Raw genomic sequence first — 23533 nt, 5'->3', positions numbered from 1 at the left:
TGTATTAATTCTGGGCAGATGCCGGTTTGCAGGATTTCAACATTGTTTGAATAACCGCCTCTGAAAATCCTTTGGCTCTCAGGAGTGATGCTTCAAAAGCCATGCCGTCAAAGTCAGTCTGGGTAGAGACAAGGGCCCTGTACAAGAAGATCTGGTCGTTGAGGAAGTAGAAGGGAATGCCCCATCGATAGACCCTGCAGGTCTGAGAACAATGCCGTCTGGGCCACGCTGGAGCAACTAGAAGCAGCATTCCTCCTTCCTGTTTGAACTTCCAGAGAACCCTGGGCAGGAGTGACACAGGAGGGAACACGCAAGGCAGCCGAAAGGTCAATGGAATTGCCAGTGCGTCCGCTGCTCAAGGATCCCTTGTCCTTGATCCGAAGACTGGAACCTTGTGATCGTGTCAAGACGCCATTAGGTCTACGTCTGGTAGACCCTACCTGTCCACTGGGAGTTGAAAGACTTCTGGACGAAGACTCCACTCTCCAGCGTGTACGTCCTGGCAACTGAGGTAGTCCGCTTCCCAGTTCAGGACAACCGGAATGAACACTGCTGATATACTTGGCAGATGGCGTTCTGCCCAACGGAGGATTTTTGACACTTTTCATAGCCATGCGGCTTCAAGTGCCACCTTGATGGTTTATGTATGCCACTGTCGTGGCATTGTCTGACCGTACTTGAACCGGTCTGTTATGTACCACAGGCAAGGCAAGTTATAATGCATTGAAAACCGCCCACAACTCTAGGATGTTTATTGGGAGAAACGATTCTTCCTTGATCCACCGACCCTGAAAAGAGTGTTGCTCCAACACCACTCCCTATCCCCTCAGACTGGCATCCGTTGTCAGGAGGACCCAGTCGGGGATCCAGAAGGGACAGCCCCTGTTCAATTGCTGGTCCTGGAGCCACCAGATCATTTCGGATCTGATCCGATGAGGCAGCCCATCCCACTTGGCAAGAATTAACCGTTGCAGAGGGCGGGAATGAAATTGCGCGTTCTCCACCATGTCGAACGTCGACACCATCAGGCCAAGTACCTGGATCACAGAGTGAATCGACACTCTGGGGTGACGGATGAAGTGTCTTATCCTGTCCTGGATTTTCAGGACCTTGTCTGGAGACAGGAACAGTCTCTGGCTGTGTGTGTCCAGGAGTGCCCCAAGGTGCACCATGCTCCGAGCTGGGACCAGCGAGGACTTCTTACAACTGATCAGCCATCCGTGGGCTTGTAAGCAACTCACCATCAATTGTAGATGACCGAGGAGGACATCGTGGGAACTCGCCAGCATCAGCAAGTCGTCCAAGTACGGCAGGATTCTGACTCCCTGGCGACGGAGGTGCGCAGTCATCATGGCCATAACCTTGGTGAAGACCTGAGGAGCTGTGGCCAGTCTGAACGGCAGAGCCTGGAATTGGTAGTGACTGTCGCCAATAGCAAACCACAGGAACTGCTGATGCAATAGGGATATGCCAATAAGCATCCTGTATATCAAGGGATACCATGTAATCTTCGGGTTCCATAGCCAGCACAATAGAGCGCAATATTTCCATACGAAACTTGGCTACCCTCACAAATTCATTCAGTGACTTGAGGTTGAGAATAGGCCGAAAAGACCCATTGGGTTTCTGCACAAGAAACAAGGTCAAATAATAGCCTCTGCCACGCTGGGACTAAGGTACCAGCAAAACCACTCCTGTACTCAGGAGAGAACCTGCCACCATTTGTAGAGCCTGCGCCTTCAACGGATCCGAAGGGAGTACCATAGTGCAGAACAAGTGAGGGGGACGTCTCTTAAAGGAAACAGCGTACCCGTGAGAGACAACTCCCAGTACCCAAGCGTCTAAAGTGGTTTTTAACCAGACCTGGGCAAACTGTAGAAGTTGGCCTACCACCATGAAGCCCCCTAAGGGGAGGCCCGCCCCATCATGCAGCAGGCTTGTGTTGTTTTGAAGCAGGCTGACGGGCTGCCCAGGACTGTTTCGTCTTGGGCTTGGTGGTCTTGGGAGCACGAGATTGTCTGGAGTAAGACTGACCCTTGGCTTTCCCATGAGGTTGAAAGGAAAGAAAAGTGGTAGGCTTTGCCTTCTGAGCAGGATTAGTAGGAGGGAGAAAAGCAGTCTTAGCAGCTACTAATTCAGACACTATTTTATTCAGGACCTCTCCAAATAAAATGTACCCACTGAAGCGGAGTACCTTCATGGTCCTCTTGGAGTCCAAATCCACTTTCCACGACCTTAACCACACTATGCGGCGAGCCAGAACAGACGTGGATGACGCTTTGGCTGCCAGTACCCCCGCCTCAGAGGACGCCTCCTGAGTGTAATAGGCGGCAGTACATATGTGAGACAGGTATCGCCTGGCTTTGTCAGAAATATCCTCGGGCAGCTCATTCTCTAACGACTGAACCCATGCCTCAATACCCTTTGCGGCCCAAGAGGCAGCTATGGTGGGCCTATGAATGGCCCCTGCAAGGGAATATATAGACTTCAGGCATCCCTCCACACGCTTATCTGTTGGTTCCTTCAGGGATGTGACAGTGGTGACAGGCAGAGTAGACGACACCACAAGACGGGTGACGTGAGAAACCACCAGCAGTGGGTTTTCCCATTTACCACATAACTCTCAGGGAGAGGATAGCAAGACAAAGCCCGTTTGGGGAGCGGGAATTTCTTACCTGGGGTAGACCAGGGTTCCTTCCTGATGTCCACAAGATGATCAGAATAGGGTAATATGTTTAAACAACAGAAGGTGGTTAAAACTGTATCAGTTTTCTTGGCCACAGTAGTGGAATCCTCTTCCTCAGTGATTTGAAGGATCTGCTTAATAGCATCCACCAGGGCAGGGATATCAACCTGTAAGGTAGAATCCTCGTCAGTAACACATGATTCAGTGTCTGACAGGACCGTGTGCTCCCCCTCCTCGACAGATGAAACATCAAAGGTTAATGGATTGTGAGGAGGAAGCAGCCCGCTTAGAGGACCCAGAGACACGGGTGTCAAAGTCGAAAAATATTGCAGTACACACATCACGTACAAACTACACACAGATGGCCTCCGTGCGTGTACTTGTTCTGCTGTGCGTGCGCATATTCGCAATTTGCGTATGGTCGCTCCCGCGGTCCTGCGCATTAGCAAGTGGTATGGGTATTTACGGTAGAGTTTGTGAACGCATGGAAAAGCCATCAAAACACATTACATATTTAATCCAAATAGTGCACAATGTACACATAGTCTCCCCTCACCACATCAGCAAGTTACAACAGTTTAAATGGTATCAGAACAAAGGGATTCACCTTTACAGGATAGGAGGGGACAGAACAAGGTTATAAGGTGGTGTTTGGTATCCAGCTGTAGGGTATTTTAAGGGTAATATTCCAGTGTTGGTTTGCAGAAGATCGCACGTTCCTGCGAATAGTTATGTGCAGGAGCAGAATATAGATATAAACTGTATTTACTGTACATTAGGTATGCGGCGGGAACCCAAAGGAGACCACCCACAAGTGCATCTTGAACAGACATCGCCCACCTATTCAAACCAACCTATGACCTCTCCTGTACTGTAAATGACAATCCCTGTGTCTAATGGACAAAGAGATTACAGTATCCATTGTGTTAAGTTTTGGAAGATTGTATAAAAGGAGCCAGCTGCAGGCCTGGTCACACAAGACTCTCAAAGTTATCTATCTAGATGACCGAGGACCAGACTGGGTAGCGCGGCGAAATCCAAACATGTATGTACCATTGACTGTAGCCATTATTCTCTTGTATTGTATTGCTTTGTTATTGTATCCCCCTTTCAGTAATAATATGTTGTGGTGTCGGAACCCAGCAGCTTAAATACAATCTGGTGTCGTGTTTTCCTTTCCCTGCTAAGGTTTAAAGTGTATTACTATCGCATGCATAGCTGTTAAGGGTTCACGGTGTATCTTTGGGTGTGTACGCGCTGCGTGTACTTTGTACAGTCAGCGCGGCGTTTGTACGCAAAGTCCGTACACTGTACGGGACTCTGTACGCTAATGGTGTAATAAGTACGTATGTTGTGGATTAAGTATAGCGGCCGCAGCGGCTTCATTTAAAGTGTATGAAATGTCTTTTTAAAGTGTTGCTTTTAGTCCTGTATGTAAATCAGCGTTTACACGGGAGTGACCTGGAGTAGATTTCTGTCTAACCAAAGACTGATTTAACTGTTGCAGCTGGGTAGACAAATTTTCCATCCAAGGCTGATTTACTATAGGGACAACTTGTGGTGGCACCAGAGGTCTCATAGGGGGGGCTAAACGGTCAACCAGAGTCCTCAGCAGGGTAGTGAACATAGCCCAGGGTGGCTCAAACGTAGTTACAGGAGCTGCAGGCTGACTGGGAGATGTATGACATTTAGCACACAGATCATCACACATACCTTGCAACTTACAGGAGCTTCCATAGTTTTACTGCCCTTATTGCTAGACACTGTAATAAAAGCAACAATCAGGCTATTAGTATGATGAAGCCAGACAGAGTACACAACTTGCGGACAAAGTACACAACCAGCGTCAGATACAGGAAGTATCGAAACGCGTTAGCGGAGGGAGGAAGTAGTGGTCCTGATTCGAGCCTGTTGTGTTTTGGAGCTTGCAGGGACGCCTGGACTTTCCATTCTCATGCTCATTTGTCTGCCCATTTTTGAGTAGACCACTCACCGGGTGAGAGGCTAGCATCACTGTCACTGTTCATGTTTTATTGCATATTTTATTAAAAACAGTATTACACTATTTTGGGATTATCTCTTCTCTTGGAGGATGAATACGTGAGGTATCCGGTGTGGGCTGTACCCCTAAAATATTACATGCTGTTCTGTCTACCTAAAACGTAGACCACTCTAAAGGGTAGGAGTCCTCATTTATCCTTATTGCACTAATATAGAAGAATTGGATATATTGCCCTATGAGGTGTTATTTCATATTTTTCAAGGTTCTAAGTGGACGATCCATATCTACTTTGAGTCAGCTTTACCAGAGGACTTTGGGACTGTAGCCCTGAGCGCCAAGGGAATCGAGGTTGATGGTCTTTTTGGTGTAGTGTATGTGTGTATGTATATTATATATATATATTTCAGAATACACGTACAATATTTTCTGTAATAGGTACACTCTTTCTTAACTAACGCTGTCTGAAGACATGTAGAATACTCAAGTGTCTGTAAAGTCTCAGCGCTGTGGATAGGCGGCTTTACAGGGGAGACTTGCCTTGTAATCCCAGAGACCAATAGCAGCTATGCGCAGAAGATGGCACCCAGCGTCTCTGTCAGGAACTGAGGGAGAGTGTGAGGTGGCTCCAGAGCGGGAAATATGCGAGGAGATGGCACCCTGGGCAGGGGGAGGGGCTACAGGTCAAGCGCTGGCTCCCCTATGCTGGTCCTCACCGCCGGTACTACGGAGCCTTACCAATAGGGGCATTAGTACACCCGGTCCTGTATTCCTATGCCCTGGCAGTGAGGTTCCTGCTCGGTAACAGTGTCCACACCAGCGTCGCAGTCCGTATCCCTAGACCGCGACAGGAACGCGATTTAGTGGCGGGTCCCGCCTGGGGGACCCTCTTACCTCCTCCCTTCGTATAGCAGCCACGCACGCGAACCAGGAGAGCGGCTGCGACCGCGTGCCTAAGCCGGAGAACTCCGCCGCAAGTACCCAGGATCTGAGCCGCAAAAGTATGCAACGCCGCTTGGGAGGTGACGGAGACGCAGCACTGACATAACAGTGCTGCGTCCGTGGAAGTCTTCTATAGTTTTTTCAGGGCTGCCCAGTGCCTGCAGGCACCACTTGAAACTGAGCTCTCAGTGCCTGGAGGCGGGGTTACAGAGGAGGCCCCAATGCATCCTGGGACAGTCAAAGCTTTGCCTGATGGTGCCTCTGGATCCAAGATCCCACTCTACACTTCGATGTATTCCCTGTGGAACACAGTGTACCCCGCTGCAGAAATAAAACAGTACTGTACCGGCCAAAAAGGTACAGCTCGAGGGTGTGTTATAGATGTCTCACTTTAACTTTGTCTTATTATGAACAGCCCTATCATTATTTCTGTTCAATTGTGTACTATATGCCCATATTCACTATCACATAACCGCCATTGACAACCATTATAGAGACTATAATTTATTTTTATGTGACAGTATTTCTTTATTTACGGTTTATAATATCCTTTTGAGGATTCCATGTTTATTCATGTTTGTTTATTCATGCAAATAAAATATGTATACTAACATATTTGCAGAATCTGCAGTGCTTTGCTATTCATTTAGGGTTTTGTTTTTTTATTGTTTGGGTATGCTTCAGGTCAGTTTCATCACTGATACACCCTAGTGTATTTTTGGACAGTTAGATTACTTTCATTTGTAAGCTTGGACTCAGACCCGGCCCTAGGCATAGGCAAACTAGGCAACTGCCTAGGGCATTTGGCATGCCTAGGATCACAAGCAGCTTCTGCTGATTAAAATGATATGCGGCATGCCTATATTCTGTGTGTAGCATTTCGTATGCAGATACAGCCACAGTCGCACACAGTATATAGGCATGCAGCATATCATTTTAATCAGCAGAAGCTGCATGTGCATCCTAGCCACATAGCAATGCAAATAAGATACATTTTCATCAAAAATAGGTACCTGCCGTTAGCAGAGTTGCCAGCTGACGTACACCAGACATCTCCTGCTGCATGGCGCACTGAGGCAAGATTTATGAGGACACATCTGTATCCAAGCAGTGGTCATAGTGTTAGTAGCCATGTGAGTGCTGTGTTTGTGTGAGTGGGTTCGTTGTGTAATAGTGTTCAGCATATGTGTAAGGGACAATAAGTGTGTCATGTGTAGAAATGCATTAATAATGTGCGGCATATGTGTAAGGGACATTATGTGTATAAGTGCATTAATAAAGGTTGCCATAATGTGTAAGTCACATTATGCTTATAAGGACATTAATAATGTGTGTCATATATGTAAGGGGCATTACTATGATGTATTATGTGTATAAATGCATTACTAATGTGTGACATTATGTGTATAAGATGCTCTACTGTGTGGCGTAACATATAGAAATGGCACTACTATGTGGTCTAGTGTGAATAAAGAGCAATATGGTGTGGTGTAATGTGCATTAGGAGCAAATCAGTGTGATGTAATGTGAATAAGGGACACTACTGTGAGGAGTAAAGAATATAAGGTAAAGTGGTACTACTGTGTGATGTAACATGAATTAGGGACACTATCACATGATAAATTGTGAATAAAGTTGCACTACTGTGTAGTAGAATTTGAACTGGGGGCACTATTGTGTGGCCATGCCCCTTGCCAGCAAAAACACACACCTTTTTGGGCTGTGTGCCAGATGTGCGCAATGTTCCTGTTTAAAATATAGGGGGTGGGAACACCAAAATAAGGACTGCTATGGGTGAGGGGTGATGGTGCTGGGAAAGGGATGCAGGGTCAGAGGTGGAACTAGCGGTGGTGCTAGGGGGCACCAGCCAAAATCTTGCCTAGGGCATCATTTTGGTTAGGGCCGTCTCTGCTTGGACTGTTTATTCATTGCAAGGAGAGGAGTTGTGTGTGGGGGCAGGATTGTTGTTTTCTGGCTCCTGGAATAGGTTACTAACCAGGAAAGTGGACCTGACCAGATTTGGAGAGGTTCAACAGTAAATGCCCTACAGACTCAGCACTTCTGAGGATAATCTACCCATGAGTGTGCTATTCCAAATCAGTCCATAATAACGGGATGTAGTCATGTGACCGGCGGTTGGGATCATGCTGGTCAGCATACAGACACCGGGATCCCAGCCGCCAGGATGCCAGCAGGGTGCCCAGGGCTATTCCCACTTGTGTGTGTCCACGACACCTACAGAGTGGGAATAGAACCTGTGGCGAGCACAGTGAGCCATGGAGCCCGCAGCGTGGCGAGCGCAAGCCTGTAAGGGGCTTCGTTGCGCTCGCCCCTCTGCTGGCATATTGGCGGCCAGGATCCCGGCATCGGTGTGCTGACCGCCGGGATTCTGACCCCAACCCATAGTAACAAATACATACAAGACCTTATGATTGATGGCAGACTTGAGGTGGGTACATATTACACGATTTGTTGTGTAATCATGTTACCTGCGATTGCTCTACACGACCATACTGTAGTGTACACACACACACACAATTCATTGTTTGAGTAATTGTGCAGTCGCATTATCCCATCTAATGTGCGGCACATCAGATGGGACAATGCGATGTACAATGCGGCATGGTTACAATAATTATGTAATTAACTGTGTAATAATACATCAGGTTATCATACGGCGCATTGTGTAGTATGTACATGAACACGCTAGATCATTAAATCCAAGTGTGTACCCAGCTTTATACATTTTCACCCATGCAAAGAAACTGCCATGCTTTATCTCAAACAATGAAATGCCCTATTTAACCTTGCCAACTACACAGAATATGTCCTCTTAATGGGCTCAAGTCGCACACTTCTGCTGCCCCTTTTCCTCACAGCTGCAGCTAATGCGACAATTGTTCCGAACTAAGGCGGAAATCTGTGCGTCTGAAAGTGCAAGCCTATCCAGTCCACTGTTCTACTATGCACAGACACAACGGTAATCAGTAGTATTGGCACTTGGACCAGCCCCAAGTTAATTACAAGATATGTCAAAACCATACGTACTGCTCATAGAGCTGCTCGCATATGCCCCTAATACTCCCATCAAAAATATCCGCTGTACGCATCTTGCGATTCAGACGCATGCATAGTCTTTTTGAAAATGGAAGATGCCTCGGTTTTTACAGAATCAGGCCTCATAACAAAGCCACAGAACTGTTGGAGCCTACCAAGGGGCGAATTGGGACCTTAATGTGGCCAGGAAAAAAAATAATATTTGAAAAGTGACCTCATGGAGGCAGAATCAAATAAATAAACTATATGGGGGGATAGCAATAAAAACAGGTGGGGTTAGCAAATCATTTGTCCTAGCCACAGTAGAATACACAGAGTATTCTTGTGCTTGCCATAAAGAGAGCATTCATGTCAGGACTATAATGACAATATCCCAGTTACTTACCTCGTTCTCAAAATGTGGGAGGATCTTCAGCAGTTTGCAATGATGTTGGGATGGCCATTGAAGGGTCGGCAATTGATGATCTCCATCGGTGCTTAACATCAATGGAATGAAGGGGTGGTCTTCAGTATGCCGGCTGTCGGGATCCCGGCGCACAGTATACCGGCGCCGGGATCCCGACAGCCGGCATACAGACACTTATTCTCCCTCGTGGGGGTCCACGCCCCCCCTGGAGGGAGAATAAAATAGCGCGCCACCGTGCCCGCAGCGTGGCGAGCGCAGCGAGCCCGCAAGGGGCTCATTTGCGCTCACCACACTGTCGGTATTGCCGGCGGTTGGGCTCCCGGCGCCGGTATGCTGGTCGCCGGGAGCCCGACCGCCGGCATACCATACCACACCCAAATGAAGCCATAGACGGAAAACCATTGATGGGCATCAAATGCCAGGCATTTCTACTGTGGTATACAGGGGTCCAACAGGGAGGCAGAGCTAAGCAGCAGCTCAATCATGAAAGGTGCAGGTCTAAGCATAGTACCCCTGCATCTGGGGAAAAACAACATCCATAACATTGCTGCGTCTCTGCCATCAATGGCATAGAACCATTGGACCTCTGCCAACAATAGCAAAACCACTGACCATCAGTGGCCATCCCTATAATGAAGTGAAGGAAGCTGCAGCGTAATGTCTGTGTAACACAGAAATATTTACTTTATCAATTCACATTTTACATTTTCAGCTTTGGGGATTAATCATCATTTAAATACATCAGAGCTCATTAAAACAGTTAAAGATGCATGACTTGGAGAAGAGTCTTATGATGTACACATGAAATAAGCATTTGGGAGGACAGGCCAACATTTTTAATAATTCTACTGGACAGGACATTATGTCAAATAAACAAAAACAAAATAAACAGCATAACACACTTCTTACCTGGACAGAATACAACATATTAAAAATATCCTCTTGCAGTCTTTATTTAGTGATCTACCAGAGCAGTGTTCTGTGTCTTTATGCAAAGAAGTTGTACAGCAGTAGTACACACTGAACCTGTCCTCCTACCTAGAATGTAAAATATTTATTAAGTTTTTTTTATATAGCGCAGCAAATTCCATTGCGCTTTACAATTGGACAGTATAATAAAACAAAACTGGGTAATAACAAACAGTCATACAGGTATATAAAAATTCATGTTGGATACTTTCCGACAGAAAAGATCCGACATGCGAGTATTCAATGCCGCGCCAAACCAGATAGGTTTGGCCCGTTCCCGACAATACCAATCCAACTTTTTTTAAAGTCGGATTGACATTGTCGGAAACGGGGTTAAACCTGTCGTGTTTGGCCACGCTTCCGACAATACACGTGGATCAGTGGCATAAGCCGCCGATCCGCGTGCTTTCTGACAAGTTGGATTTCCTGACTTGTCGGAAAAAAATAAGATTTTAAACCTACCAGTGAATCTTTTTCTCCTAGTCCGTAGAGGATGCTGGGGACTCCGTAAGGACCATGGGGTATAGACGGGCTCCGCAGGAGACATGGGCACTATAAAGAACTTTAGAATGGGTGTGCACTGGCTCCTCCCTCTATGCCCCTCCTCCAGACCTCAGTTAGAGAAACTGTGCCCAGAGGAGACGGACAGTACGAGGAAAGGATTTTGTTAAACCAAGGGCAAGATTCATACCAGCTCACACCATCCACACCGTATAATCTGGAATATACGAACCAGTCAACAGTATGAAATAAACAGCATCAGTCAAAGACCGATCAAAACTGTAACATAACCCTTATGCAAGCAATAACTATATACAAGTCTTGCAGAATGTTGTCCGCACTGGGACGGGCGCCCAGCATCCTCTACGGACTAGGAGAAAAAGATTTACCAGTAGGTTTAAAATCTTATTTTCTCTTACGTCCTAGAGGATGCTGGGGACTCCGTAAGGACCATGGGGATTATACCAAAGCTCCAAAACGGGCGGGAGAGTGCGGATGACTCTGCAGCACCGATTGAGCAAACATGAGGTCCTCATCAGCCAGGGTATCAAACTTGTAGAATTTAGCAAAAGTGTTTGAACCCGACCAAGTCGCCGCTCGGCAAAGCTGTAATGCCGAGACGCCTCGGGCAGCCGCCCAAGAAGAGCCCACCTTCCTAGTAGAATGGGCCTTTACCGAATTAGGTAACGGCAATCAAGCCGTAGAATCAGCCTGCTGAATTGTGTTACAGATCCAGCGAGCAATAGTCTGCTTCGAAGCAGGAGCGCCAACCTTGCTGGCTGCATACAGGACAAACAGTGCTTCTGTTTTCCTAACCCGAGCCGTCCTGGCTACATAGATTTTTAAGGCCCTGACTACATCCAGGGACTTGGAATCCTCCAAGTCATCCGTAGCCACAGGCGCCACAATAGGTTGGTTCATATGAAATGAAGAAACCACCTTAGGCAAAAATTCAGGACGAGTCCTCAACTCTGCTCTATCGACATGGAAAATCAAATAGGGGCTCTTGTGAGACAAGGCCGCCAATTCAGACACCCGCCTTGCAGATGCCAAGGCCAACAACATGACCACCTTCCAAGTGAGAAATTTTAATTCAACCGTTTGAAGAGGTTCAAACCGGTGAGACTTCAGGAACCGTAACACCACGTTAAGGTCCCATGGTGCCACTGGGGGCACAAAAGGAGGCTGTATGTGCAGCACTCCCTTCACAAAAGTCTGAACTTCTGGGAGAGAAGCCAATTCCCTCTGAAAGAAAATGGACAGGGCCGAAATCTGTACCTTAATGGAGCCTAATTTTAGGCCCAAATTCACTCCAGTCTGTAGGATGTGGAGAAAACGGCCCAGATGGAAATCCTCCGTAGGAGCATTTTTGGCTTCACACCAAGAAACATACTTCCTCCAGATACGGTGATAATGTTTCGCTGTCACCTCCTTCCTAGCCTTTATCAGAGTAGGGAGCCCTTCCAGGATGGAGATAGTGTCTGCAGAGGAAGTCTGTTTCCCAGTTGTCCACTCCCGGAATGAATACCGCTGACAGAGCGCTTACGTGATTTTCCGTCCAACGCAGAATCCTGGTGGCTTCCGCCATTGCCACTTTGCTACTCGTCCCGCCTTGGCGGTTTACATGAGCCACGGCTGTGACGTTGTCTGATTGAATCAGAACCGGTAGGTCGCGAAAAAGATTCTCCGCTTGACGGAGGCCGTTGTATATGGCCCTCAATTCCAGTACGTTGATGTGTAGACAAGCCTCCTGGCTTGACCACAGTCCCTGGAAGTTTCTTCCCAGTGTGACTGCTCCCCATCCTCGGAGGCTCGCGTCCATGGTCACCCAGAACCCAGTCTTTAATGCCGAACCTGCGGCCCTCTAGAAGGCGAGTACTCTGCAGCCACCACAAGAGAGATACCCTGGCCCTGGGGGCCAGGGTGATCTTCTGATGAATATGTAGATGGGACCCGGACCACTTGTCCAGAAGGTCCCACTGAAAGGTCCTCGCATGGAACCTGCCGAAGGGAATGGCCTCGTAAGAAGCCACCATCTTTCCCAGAACTCGAGTGCATTGATGGACCGACACCCTTTTCGGCTTCAACAGGTCCCTGACCAAGCCCTGGAGTTCCTGGGCCTTTTCCATCGGGAGAAAAACCCTTTTTTGTTCCGTGTCCACAATCATGCCTAAGAAAGGCAATCGGGTCGTTGGAACCAACTGTGACTTTGGTAGATTGAGAATCCAGCCGTGCTGCTGCAATACCCTCAGGGAGAGCGACACGCTGTTCAGCAACTGTTCTCTCGATCCCGCTTTAATCAGGAGATCGTCCAAGTACGGGATAGTTGTGACTCCCTGCTTGCGCAGGAGCACCATCATTTCCGCCATTACCTTGGTGAAAATCCTCGGGGCCGTGGAAAGTCCACACGGCAACGTCTGAAATTGGTAATGACAATCCTGTACAGCAAACCTCAGGAACGCCTGATGAGGAGGATATATGGGGACATGAAGGTATGCATCCTTTATGTCCAGAGACATCATATAATCCCCCCCCTCCCAGGCTGGCGATGACCGCTCTGAGCGATTCCATCTTGAATTTGAACCTGTTCAAGTATAGGTTTAAGGATTTTAAATTCAGAATGGGTCTGACCGAACCGTCCGGTTTCGGGACCACAAACAGGGTTGAGTAGTACCCCGTCCCCTATTGAAGCAGGGGAACTTTGACCACCACTCGTTGAAGACACAGTTTTTGAATTGCACTTAAAACTTCCTCCCTCTCTGGGGAAGAAGCTGGTAGGGCCGATTTGAAAAACTGGCGAGGAGGCACATCTTCGAATTCCATCTTGTAACCCTGGGAAACAATTTCTATTGCCCAGGGATCCGCCTGTGATTGAACCCAGACGTGGCTGAAAATTTTAAGACGTGCCCCCACTGGGGCGGACTCCCTCAGCGGAGCCCCAGCGTCATGCGGTGGATTTAGTAGAAGCCGGGGAGTAGTAGAAGCCGGGGAGGACTTCTGCTCCTGGGAACTAGCTGTAGCTGGCCGCTTTTTCCCTCTGCCCTTACCTCTGGCGAGAAAGGAAGATCCCCGTCCTCTTTTGGATTTATGCGACCGAAAGAACTGCATCTGATAATGTGGCGTTTTCTTTGGCTGTGCGGAAACATAAGGTAAAAAAGCAGATTTACTTGCGGTAGCTGTGGAGACCAGGTCCGTGAGACCTTCCCCAAATAAGTCCTCACCCTTGTAAGGCAAAACCTTCATATGCCTCTTTGAGTCGGCATCACCTGCCCATTGGCAGGTCCACAGGGCTCGCCTAGCAGAAATCGCCATGGCGTTGGCTCTGGAACCCAGTAGGCCAACGTCTCTCTGAGCATCTCACATATATAGGACAGCATCCTTTATATGACCCAAGGTCAGTAAAATGGTATCCTTATCCAGGGTATCAATGTCAGCAGACAAGGTATCTGTCCACGCTGCTACTGCGCTACAAACCCAAGCTGACGCTATCGCCGGTCTGAGCAAGGTACCAGTATGTGTATAAATTGACTTCAAGGTAGTCTCCTGCCTGCGATCAGCAGGATCCTTGAGGGCTGCGGTATCTTGCGACGGCAGCGCCACCTTTTTTGATAAGCGCGTTAACGCCTTGTCCACCCTGGGGGAGGATTCCCACCATATCCTGTCCTTAGCCGGGAAAGGATACGCCATAAGAATCCTTTTGGGAATCTGCAGTTTCTTGTCTGGAGTTTCCCAAGCCCTTTCAAACAACTCATTTAACTCATGGGAAGGGGGGAAAGTAACCTCCGGTTTCTTTTCTTTAAACATGTGGACCCTCGTGTCAGGTACAGAGGGGTCATCCGTGATATGCAAAACATCTTTTATTGCTATAATCATATAATGAATACTTTTTGCCAACTTTGGCTGCAACCTCGCATCATCGTAGTCGACACTGGAGTCAGAATCCGTGTCGGTATCAGTGTCTGCTATTTGGGATAGTGGGCGCTTCTGAGACCCAGAAGGGCCCTGTGACATAGTAAAAGGCAAGGATGAACTCCCTGCATTTTCCCTGGACTCCGCTTTGTCCAACCTTTTATGTAATAAATTCACATTTGCATTTAAAACATTCCACATATCCAACCAATCAGGTGTCGGCGTTGCCGACGGAGACACCACACTCATTTGCTCCCCCTCCTCCCTAGAAGAGCCTTCCGCTTCAGACATGCCGACACACGCGTACCGACACCCCCACACACTCAGGGAAATATCCAATCTGGAGACAGTCCCCCAATAAGGCCCTTTGGAGAGACAGAGAGAGAGTATGCCAGCACACACCCAGCGCCAATGACCCTGGAAAACAATTTCCCAGACACACAGCGCTTTAATATTATTCAATATACATTCACTGCCAAATGAAGTGCCCCCCCCTCTTTTTAAGCCCTCTGTCACCGTGTTCAGCAGGGGAGAGTCCGGGGAGCCAGCTCTGCAGTGTGCTGTGAAGAAAATGGCGCTGGTCAGTGCTGTGGAATCAAGCTCCGCCCCCTCAGCGGCGGGCTTCGGTCCCGCTCAAAAATACAATACTGCCGGGGGATTTGTATATATATTGCCTCCGCAGCCCATATATACTAAAATGCCAGCCTAGAGGTTTTATATTGATGCCCAGGGCGCCCCCCCCCTGCGCCCTGCACCCATCCGTGCCTCAGTGTGTGTTGTGTGTGGGAGCAATGGCGCGCAGCGTTACCTCAGTGAAGATCAGAAGTCTTCTGCCGCCTGTGATGTCTTCTTTCTTCTAATACTCACCCGGCTTCTATCTTCCGGCTCTGCAAGGAGGACGGCGGCGCAGCTCTGGGACGAACGGCTAGGGTGAGACCTGCGTTCCGAACCCTCTGGAGCTAATGGTGTCCAGTAGCCTAAGAAGCAGATCCTGTCACTTAAGTAGGTCTGCTTCTCTCTCCTCAGTCCCACGATGCAAGGAGCCTGTTGCCAGCAGGGCTCCCTGAAAATAAAAAACCTAACAAAATTCTTTTAATCAGAGAAACTAAGGAGAGCTCCCCTGTAATGCACCCAATCTCCTCTGGGCACAGGATCTAACTGAGGTCTGGAGGAGGGGAATAGAGGGAGGAGCCAGTGCACACCCATTCTAAAGTTCTTTATAGTGCCCATGTCTCCTGCGGAGCCCGCCTATACCCCATGGTCCTTACAGAGTCCCCAGCATCCTCTAGGACGTAAGAGAAAAAAAGTGCAACATTGAATAGGTTGGTACCCCTTCTAACCTAAAACAGTCGGAAACTTCCGTCTTTCCGACAAGACGGCAGTTTCCGACTTCTATTGAATACCCCCCATGGAGGTAGGAAGGCCCTGCTCCCAAGCTTAAAATCTATAGCATACTTGTCCACTTTTGAAAAAGCATTTCAGGGAGATTGTGAAAGTAACACCTATCAGTGCGGACGTATACTACTACATCTGAGAGGCGTGTCATGAAAATGACTTACATCCAAATGTAAATGAGCCACAAAACTTGTAAGATATATTTGTTGAAGAAAACATACTGATATTTTCAGGATTTGTTTGTGTATTGTGTTCCAGACCATACATCGTAAATGGCCACGAGTAACCTTATTAAAAATGCATGTAGCCATAGGGATCATTGTGCTGTATAACTGATGCAGGGAAATGGCGCTGATGTTCCCATTTGAATGTATGGATCTCCGATTTATCCCCCCCCCCCTCCAAGAATGTAACAGCTGCATAATGTGGACAAGGTGCAATCAGGGAGATTGCTGGACTATTCAGAGTCAGGGTGATTTCTGCTATTTCAGGGAGTCTCCTGCAGAGTGCGGGAGGGTAGGCAACTGGTTTTCACACACACAGTAAAAGTTTACTTAGGCTATATCCAAGTTTATGTATGTTAGGTTAGTGTACCTCACGTTCTAAACTTGTCAACTGCTTTCTATAAAGGTCATTATTCATAATAATATGCAGGGTAAGTTATTCCTTATAATACACAAACTGAACTGGACCAGTTCCCCTAATACACACTGCAGTGATGACATCAAAACTCAACAATTATATTATGTGCAATGACACAGTATATATATACACACACACTATTTATAGAAGTGTATACCTATAAGTACATTAAGTTTGCATTATAGAAGCCTAGTCACACTTACCTGGTAATTCAGGCTTTATAAAGTTAGTTACTTTATTTAAAGAATATACACATATCAATATATGGTTATTTTTTGTTGAAAAAAGGAGATTTGTATGGAAGGCCGGAAACCCATGGTAGACCTATGAATGCCTGGTTATATGGAGAGAATCAATATATAATTAATTGCCTACTGGTGTTGGCGTTGGAGCATAGCTGCGGCGGTTGTCAGTTGTCCTGTAGTATCCCCATCATCCAGCAGGTGGCAGCGCGGTCACATCAGCCTCTTATGGCGTCGCTCGCTATCCTGCAGCACCTCTATGGTGAGGTGACGTCGCTGCACAGATGTCCGGCACGCCGGAGCCGGGCAAGGTACAGATGGCTGATCCGGAACCCGCAGCCGGCACGGAGGCCAAGAGCCCGGTCTGCAGTTTCCTTTTTAAGAAAAGCAGCAGAAAATTCGCCGGCAGGAAACGCAGAGGAGAGGAGAGGGGTGAGGGCAGCCTGGGGGAGTGCTGCTGCGCGGGGCATTGTGGGAGAATATCCGGCCAGGGGCGCTGCTTTTAAAGGGGCTTGTAGTCCGTGACTGCGGCCTCTGCATAGGATGTGCTAGGAGGTTCGTTAGTGATTCTGCTACGGGAGGCTCCAGCTTCCCATTAGTGGTCCGTGCTGGTACCCGCTTAGACACCCTGACCATTCTGTTATCACTTGTGTATATGACCAGTGTACTCCGCAGCACTGCATAGATCCTAACAAACACTGTCAATAACAGAGACAGGTTATTAACAGGCATAGGGGCCTATTTAATTATGTGGAGATTGTAGTCCTGAATAAGGTAATGAATTGTTCTATGTACTAACAGCCTAGCGCAGGAGAGGTCACAAAAATCTGCAGAAGGCCCATTAGCACTACAGGTTGTATCTCCCATTATTATCAATGGGGACTTTTGGCCCCTTTAGATGGTGTTAACTGCTTAAAGCCTGTGGCGGCATTCACACGTGAGAAATCTTCCTATGTCCCACAGACAGAGGAGGATTTATTACAAGGCAACCAAGGCAGCTGCTTAGGGCCCTGTGGGTCTCTGGGGAGCCCGCCGATAACGCTGTATGGAGGGAATTTCAAAAATGAGCTGAGCTGTCTGAATAGTCTCAGCAGACTCTCAGTGATTAGGCAGCTGTTGTATGTCGGCTCCTGCACAAGCCTGTGTCTCCAGCCCTGCAGTGTTGTAAGCCTCAATCACTCATATAATGCAGTCAGTGAGGGTGTAATAATGGGGTACCGGTAACTGCTACATTCAGTGAGGGGAGCACTGATCTAAAATGCAGTAACTGAGTGGTGTAATAATGGAAATTAGAGGTGAGGGGACATAGTGCGATCAGTGAAGGGGGAAGTAATATACTGTAATAGAATATATGGCAGAAAAACAACAAATGTAAGAGGCATAAATCAGGAATGAAAATATAGTGTTATTTATTGTTTGAGGTCTAAATCCACCTCTGCCCACAGATACTCTGGCAGCTGACACTATGCAAAAATGTGAAAGAGTCCTCCAATATGCAGAGGAAGCAACTCTCAGGGACAGCAGTTATCGCTGCCCCTGCAGGTTACGTTTAGTACAAAAGGTACATGTGGGCATTACACACAGGTGCAGCACTTCAAACTCATGGAAATTTGGTGAGTTTTGATCAGAGATGTGCGGAAAAGATAGGCAGGGGAGGCACTGTCTTACCTGCCATAGACTTTTTACTTTCAGAGTTTTGACTATAAAAATGATTAGAATAATACAAAGGTAGATATTGCTAATATATACTTTGTATTTTTCATATACTTTATATAGTCAAAACTGCATACTTTGGTATAACAGGAAAGGAAAAGGTATTCCTAACCGTGATTAGGTATATTATTCAGGCGCAAACAGTTAAAAAAAAAAAAAAAGGAGGATATGGACACCTTTTTTGGACGATTAATATGCCACTCCCAATAGATAATCCGCAGTTATCAATAAAGTTGCCAATACAATAAGATAAAGAGAGCGCAGATAATAAAAATGGATACACATTTATTTTCATATAAAAAAAATTAAGAATGTCATAATGACCAAAATAAAAATGTGTTAGTTGTCAGAGTGATATAGATGCAGTCCCACTAGTTTGCAAGAGATATATATTTATTAAGCAAAATTCCATTCCAGCTGGCCAGCTTATAGTAAGTATCACAGTTAAGAGTTCCGTGAGTAAATTATGATGGCTCAGCAGAAAGTCCTGCGCTGTTCTACTACCTCACACCAAAGTTGTTCTCACCGCTCGCTGGTATAGGGCTCCCCATTGTGCTGGAGCTCACCGTGTGTGATAACTGTTGGTATGCAGTAATTACAGACACATTTTCATTCTTATCAGGTCCCCAGCATTAGACGGAGGTCTGCGGTGTAGGTGCAGAGGGAGGGCGCAGCTCTGTGTTGTTCGTGAGCCAAACAGTTGATCCGGTATTAAAAACTTCTGCTGTGATGAAAAGTCTGTAGCCTTGCAATACTTGCGTCCTACAATCACTCCAAGAATCCTTAACGCGTTTCTCCGCTAATATAAAAGAGTGGTTTCATCAGAAGGTAGATTCAAATGTCCAGGGTGTTATATATTTATACTACAGTCCTCCAACAAGATCAGAGTATCAAGCAACAGGTGAGGCAGTGAAAAGTATCAATTACATTCATTCACTAAGCCAAATGTTACCTAGTAATTTCAATCTAGAATCGCATATATACAATTGATGATACTTGGTTGATTAAAAACATAGTGATCATAAGTTTCATATACAAGGAAACAGTGTATAAAAGTATATATAGATATATACACATTTTGTTGAAAAGGCATCAGTTTAGAGTAGAGGTGGGCAACATGCGGCCCGCGGACCGATCCTGCCTGGCCCGCTGTGCCCCATCAGAGTGCAATGACAAGCGGCCCGACAGGCTGAGCTGCTTGTCATTGCGCTACACTGCTCCCAGGCGTGCTGCGGCTGAGGAAATCCCGGTCACGTCACAGGGTCAGCTGACCGGGATTTCCTTTGTTGCCATGCGCTGGGTGGCACTTGGGGCGGGCAGTGAGCAGGAGCGGCGGCCAGTGAGTAGGAGCGGCGGGCAGCAGGCAGAGACCACAGCAGCAGTGCGGATCATCGGGCATCGTCTGCCACTGTGAAAAACAGGTAAATCCCCTGTCCAGCCAGCCCCTGAAACGGATCAGTGCTTAAGCTGCCATATAGGTTCAGGGGAGGGGAGTTAAAACTGCTATATGGGTTTAGGTAAGGGGGGGGGGGGGGAGGGACTGCTATATAGGTTTAGGGGAGGGGGGGAGGGACTGCTATATAGGTTTAGGGGAGGGGGGGAGGGACTGCTATATAGGTTTAGGGGAGGGGGGTAGGGACTGCTATATAGGTTTAGGGGAGGGGGGGGGAAAGGGGGGTAGGGACTGCTATATAGGTTTAGGGGAGGGGGGGAAAGGGGGTAGGGACTGCTATATAGGTTTAGGGGGGGGGAAGGGGGGTAGGGACTGCTATATAGATTATGGGTGGGGGGAAGGGACTGCTATATAGGTTTAGGGGAGGGGGGGGGAAAGGGGGGGAGGGACTGCTATATAGATTATGGGTGGGGGGGAGGGACTGCTATATAGGTTCAGGAGAGAGGGGAGGATAGACTGCTATATGGGTCCAGGGGATGGGGGTAGAGACTGCTATATGGGTCCGGGGGAGGGAGTTGGTAACTGTGCCCAGGGAGAGACAGGAGCTGTGAATAACAGCATTACACAGGGCGCTGTTTGTTTGTTTTCAGCACTGTGTTTTTTATTTATTTATTTTTTTATTACTGGATTACTGTGTTTTTTAGACATTTGTATTTTGCCTGTAAAAAAACTATGTATGCAACGTAATGTATATTGTGGTATGTGTTTTTATAGTTATATATACTATGTTTTTATAGTTATTTACATAACTATGGGCCTAATTCAGACCTGATCGCTAGCAGGCGATTTTTGCACTGCTGCGATCAGGTAGTTGCAGCCTACAGGGGGGATAATCGCTGCGCAGGGGTGCGATCGCATGTGCAGGAGAGCTACACAAACAGAAGTTTGTGCAGTCTTTGCAGAGCTCAGGACTTACTCTTCCAGTGCGATGATCGGGGCCGGAGCTGACGTCAGAAACCCTACCTCCAAATGCCTGGTGCCTCCTGCGTTTTTCCGGACACTCCTCTGAAACGGTCAATTGCCACCCACAAACGTCCTCTTCCTGTCAATCGCCTTGCGATCGCCCGTGCGATTACTTTTTTCGCACAATCCCGGCGCTGCGGACTGACGTACCTGCACATTGCAGTGTATGCACAGTTCAAACCCGATCGCCTGCTGTGCGAAAATGCACAGCAGTGATCGTGTCTGACTTGGGCCCTATAACGGGTCTTATTATGAGTTGGCTGCATTTGCATTTTGCTGCAACTGCTGACTAAGGGGCTGATGCAGACTTGATCACTGTGCTGCTAATTTTGCTGTCCTGCGTTCGGGTAGTCGCCGCCCCCAGGGGGACTGTAAATTCGCCTGTGCAAGTGTGCGATCGTATGTGTACGCAGAGCTGCGTGTACGTATGTGTACGCAGTTTCTGCGCAGCCCAGGACTTACTCCTATAAATATTTGTCATTCATATTAGTCCCCGCCCTTTTGGCGCTTACAGTATGAATTCCGCAACACCTCCCAGTATATTTTTGTGGTGTGGGAGGAAAGCCATACAAACATTGGATAACATAAAAATCTTACAGCATTTTTGTGATAGATATTGTATATACAAGATATTTTGTATGTGGCCCTCAAATATTCGCTGGAAGTGTTAAGCGGCCCCCCAGCTGAAATAATTGCCCACCCCTGGTCTAGAGCATTGCTTTGATTAGTAAAAGGGTCTACATATATACATAGTAACCCGCCTCAATACTGTCTCCTGTAGCCTACTGGGCTAATGCCGCATACTCAGAGACGAACAGATGAAGTCCCACGGGTTCTAGTCCCATGAATACTGAATGTTCAGTTAAAAGGTTTATTTAATTTTATGTTAGGACTAGATTAGACATCGGTATAAAGGCAGTATACAGATTTTAATTTTAAAAAACAAAAAGATTTTTTGTAAAGCACAACTGATATTAAATATGTAGCATGTGTTGCTAATAACCTGCAGATGAGCATATTACATACAGGTACAAAATAAAATAAAAATAGAACAAAACCTTTATATACTATATGACCATTTTCTTGAATAAAGAGAAGGGTGTATAAATCACTCAGCTGTAATATAGTATCTCAACTGGCTCCATAGACTAAAGCTTTATGTTAATTAAGATGACAACAAACATTCATTGGTATAAAACCCCTAGATGTCAGTGTATCATCCCATAAGTAGGCCAAACTTAAACATATACATGATAACCAGTCTTAATACTGTGTCTCCTGTAGCCTAGTGGGCTGATGCCGCATAGACAAACACTTGGAAGTCCCACTGGTTCTAGTCCCAGGAACTGTTGAATATTCAATTATAGATTTAGTTTATATTTGTAGGACTAGTTTAGACAAAAGTATAAAGGCAATATACAGATCAGACTTTCATTTTAAGAAGCATAACTAATATTAAATATGTCTCATCTGTTGCTAGTAACCTACAGATGAGCATATTACATATATGCACAAAAATCTGAAAAATAATAAAACAAAACATTTATATACTATATGACCACTTTCTCAATTAAAGAGAAGGGTGTATAAATCATTCAGCTCAAATATAGTATCCCAACTGGCTCCATAGACTAAAGCTTTATGTTGATTAGGATGACAACAAAAATCCATTGGTGTAAAACATATAGATGTCAGAATATCATCCCATAGCTAGACCAAACCTAAACAAATACAGAGAACAATGGATATATGTCAAACACCTTTCCGAGGAGCAGAATCTCCTAGAATGCAGGTGTGAGTACAGATATCATTTTCTATTGAAGACAATCAAAGAAGTCTTTTCTCCAAAAGTTTTTCCCCCAAAAAAATCTTTTAGCTTAAAATAGCCAATCCAAAATAGAAGTTACCGGAGACTTGCTTCATAGTTGTTTGTGAAGTTGCTTAAAAATATTAAAATGATCTGACCCAATAACTATTAAGCCAAGGTGCATGGAACAAGAAAGGGGAATTGAATGAGGAATGTTAACCTAACACAAAGCAAAATAATCAATAACTGTATATATTTAGACCAGCTATTTTCATTTGCATCCCTAAAATTAATTCAGAAGGATAGACTTAAATGTTGTTGATCTCGATTATTCTCATTTAGACCCTGTGGAAGCAGTGTGCCCAGGGAGAATATCCAGAAAGCTTCTCGTTTACATAACATACTGAATCAATCTCCTCCTCGAGCTGTGGTATATATGTGTTCAATACCCTGCACTTTAATAGCATGTACATCACCATGGTGTTGTCGGGTAACATGTTTGGATAAACTATGAAATAAATGGTTATTATATTCCTCCTATGTTCCAAGAAAAGTGTATTAAGGCTCCTTAGGGTGCGACCCACATATTGGAACCACCATTGACAAGTTATCAGAGAAATGATACAAGTGGACTGACAATAAATGTTAAGATGTCAAATTAATGTCCAGATGTGGTAGATGTAAATTGAGTACTTTTGTTAATACAATTACAGGTTATACATTTAATTTTACCACATTTATAACAGCCTTTTTTCATAGTTCTCAGATTATTCAACCAGTCAACTTTATTCCCATTATTAGAACTACCAGTAGAAAAATGACTGGGTGCAAGGTAATTTTGTAAGTTTC

The 23533-nt window shown here is 46.3% G+C and overlaps 2 protein-coding genes across 8 annotated transcripts in view; one reads left to right on the top strand and one right to left on the bottom strand.

Annotated features, from left to right (window-relative positions):
* LIMD2 (LIM domain containing 2) overlaps positions 1-17026 on the bottom strand; it is a 286232-nt gene extending 269206 nt beyond the window's left edge. For 4 of the 5 annotated variants that reach the window (XM_063959532.1, XM_063959534.1, XM_063959527.1 and 1 more), the window contains exons 1-2: positions 16882-17026; positions 10000-10128 (exon numbers count right to left, since the gene is read on the bottom strand). Coding sequence is in view for 3 of the 5 variants with exons in the window: in XM_063959527.1 (XP_063815597.1) it covers positions 10000-10017 (18 nt within the window). In the remaining 2 variants the exon portion in view is untranslated. Of the gene's footprint in view, positions 1-9999; positions 10129-16709 lie in introns of all 5 variants that reach the window. The other variant, XM_063959528.1, reaches the window with a different exon arrangement.
* Positions 16807-23533, top strand: part of RNF113A (ring finger protein 113A) — a 69033-nt gene continuing 62306 nt past the window's right edge. Inside the window, exon 1 of one of the 3 annotated variants that reach the window (XM_063959522.1) lies at positions 16807-17180. In XM_063959522.1, the coding sequence (XP_063815592.1) occupies positions 16833-17180 (348 nt within the window). In that variant the 5' untranslated portion in view covers positions 16807-16832. Of the gene's footprint in view, positions 17181-18198; positions 18362-23533 lie in introns of those variants that run through there. The other 2 variants (XM_063959523.1, XM_063959524.1) reach the window with 2 other exon arrangements.

The sequence above is a fragment of the Pseudophryne corroboree genome, chromosome 3 (genome assembly GCF_028390025.1).
Source record: "Pseudophryne corroboree isolate aPseCor3 chromosome 3, aPseCor3.hap2, whole genome shotgun sequence".
Taxonomy (NCBI): Eukaryota; Metazoa; Chordata; class Amphibia; order Anura; family Myobatrachidae; genus Pseudophryne; species Pseudophryne corroboree.
This window is presented reverse-complemented; position numbering and strand designations above follow the sequence as displayed.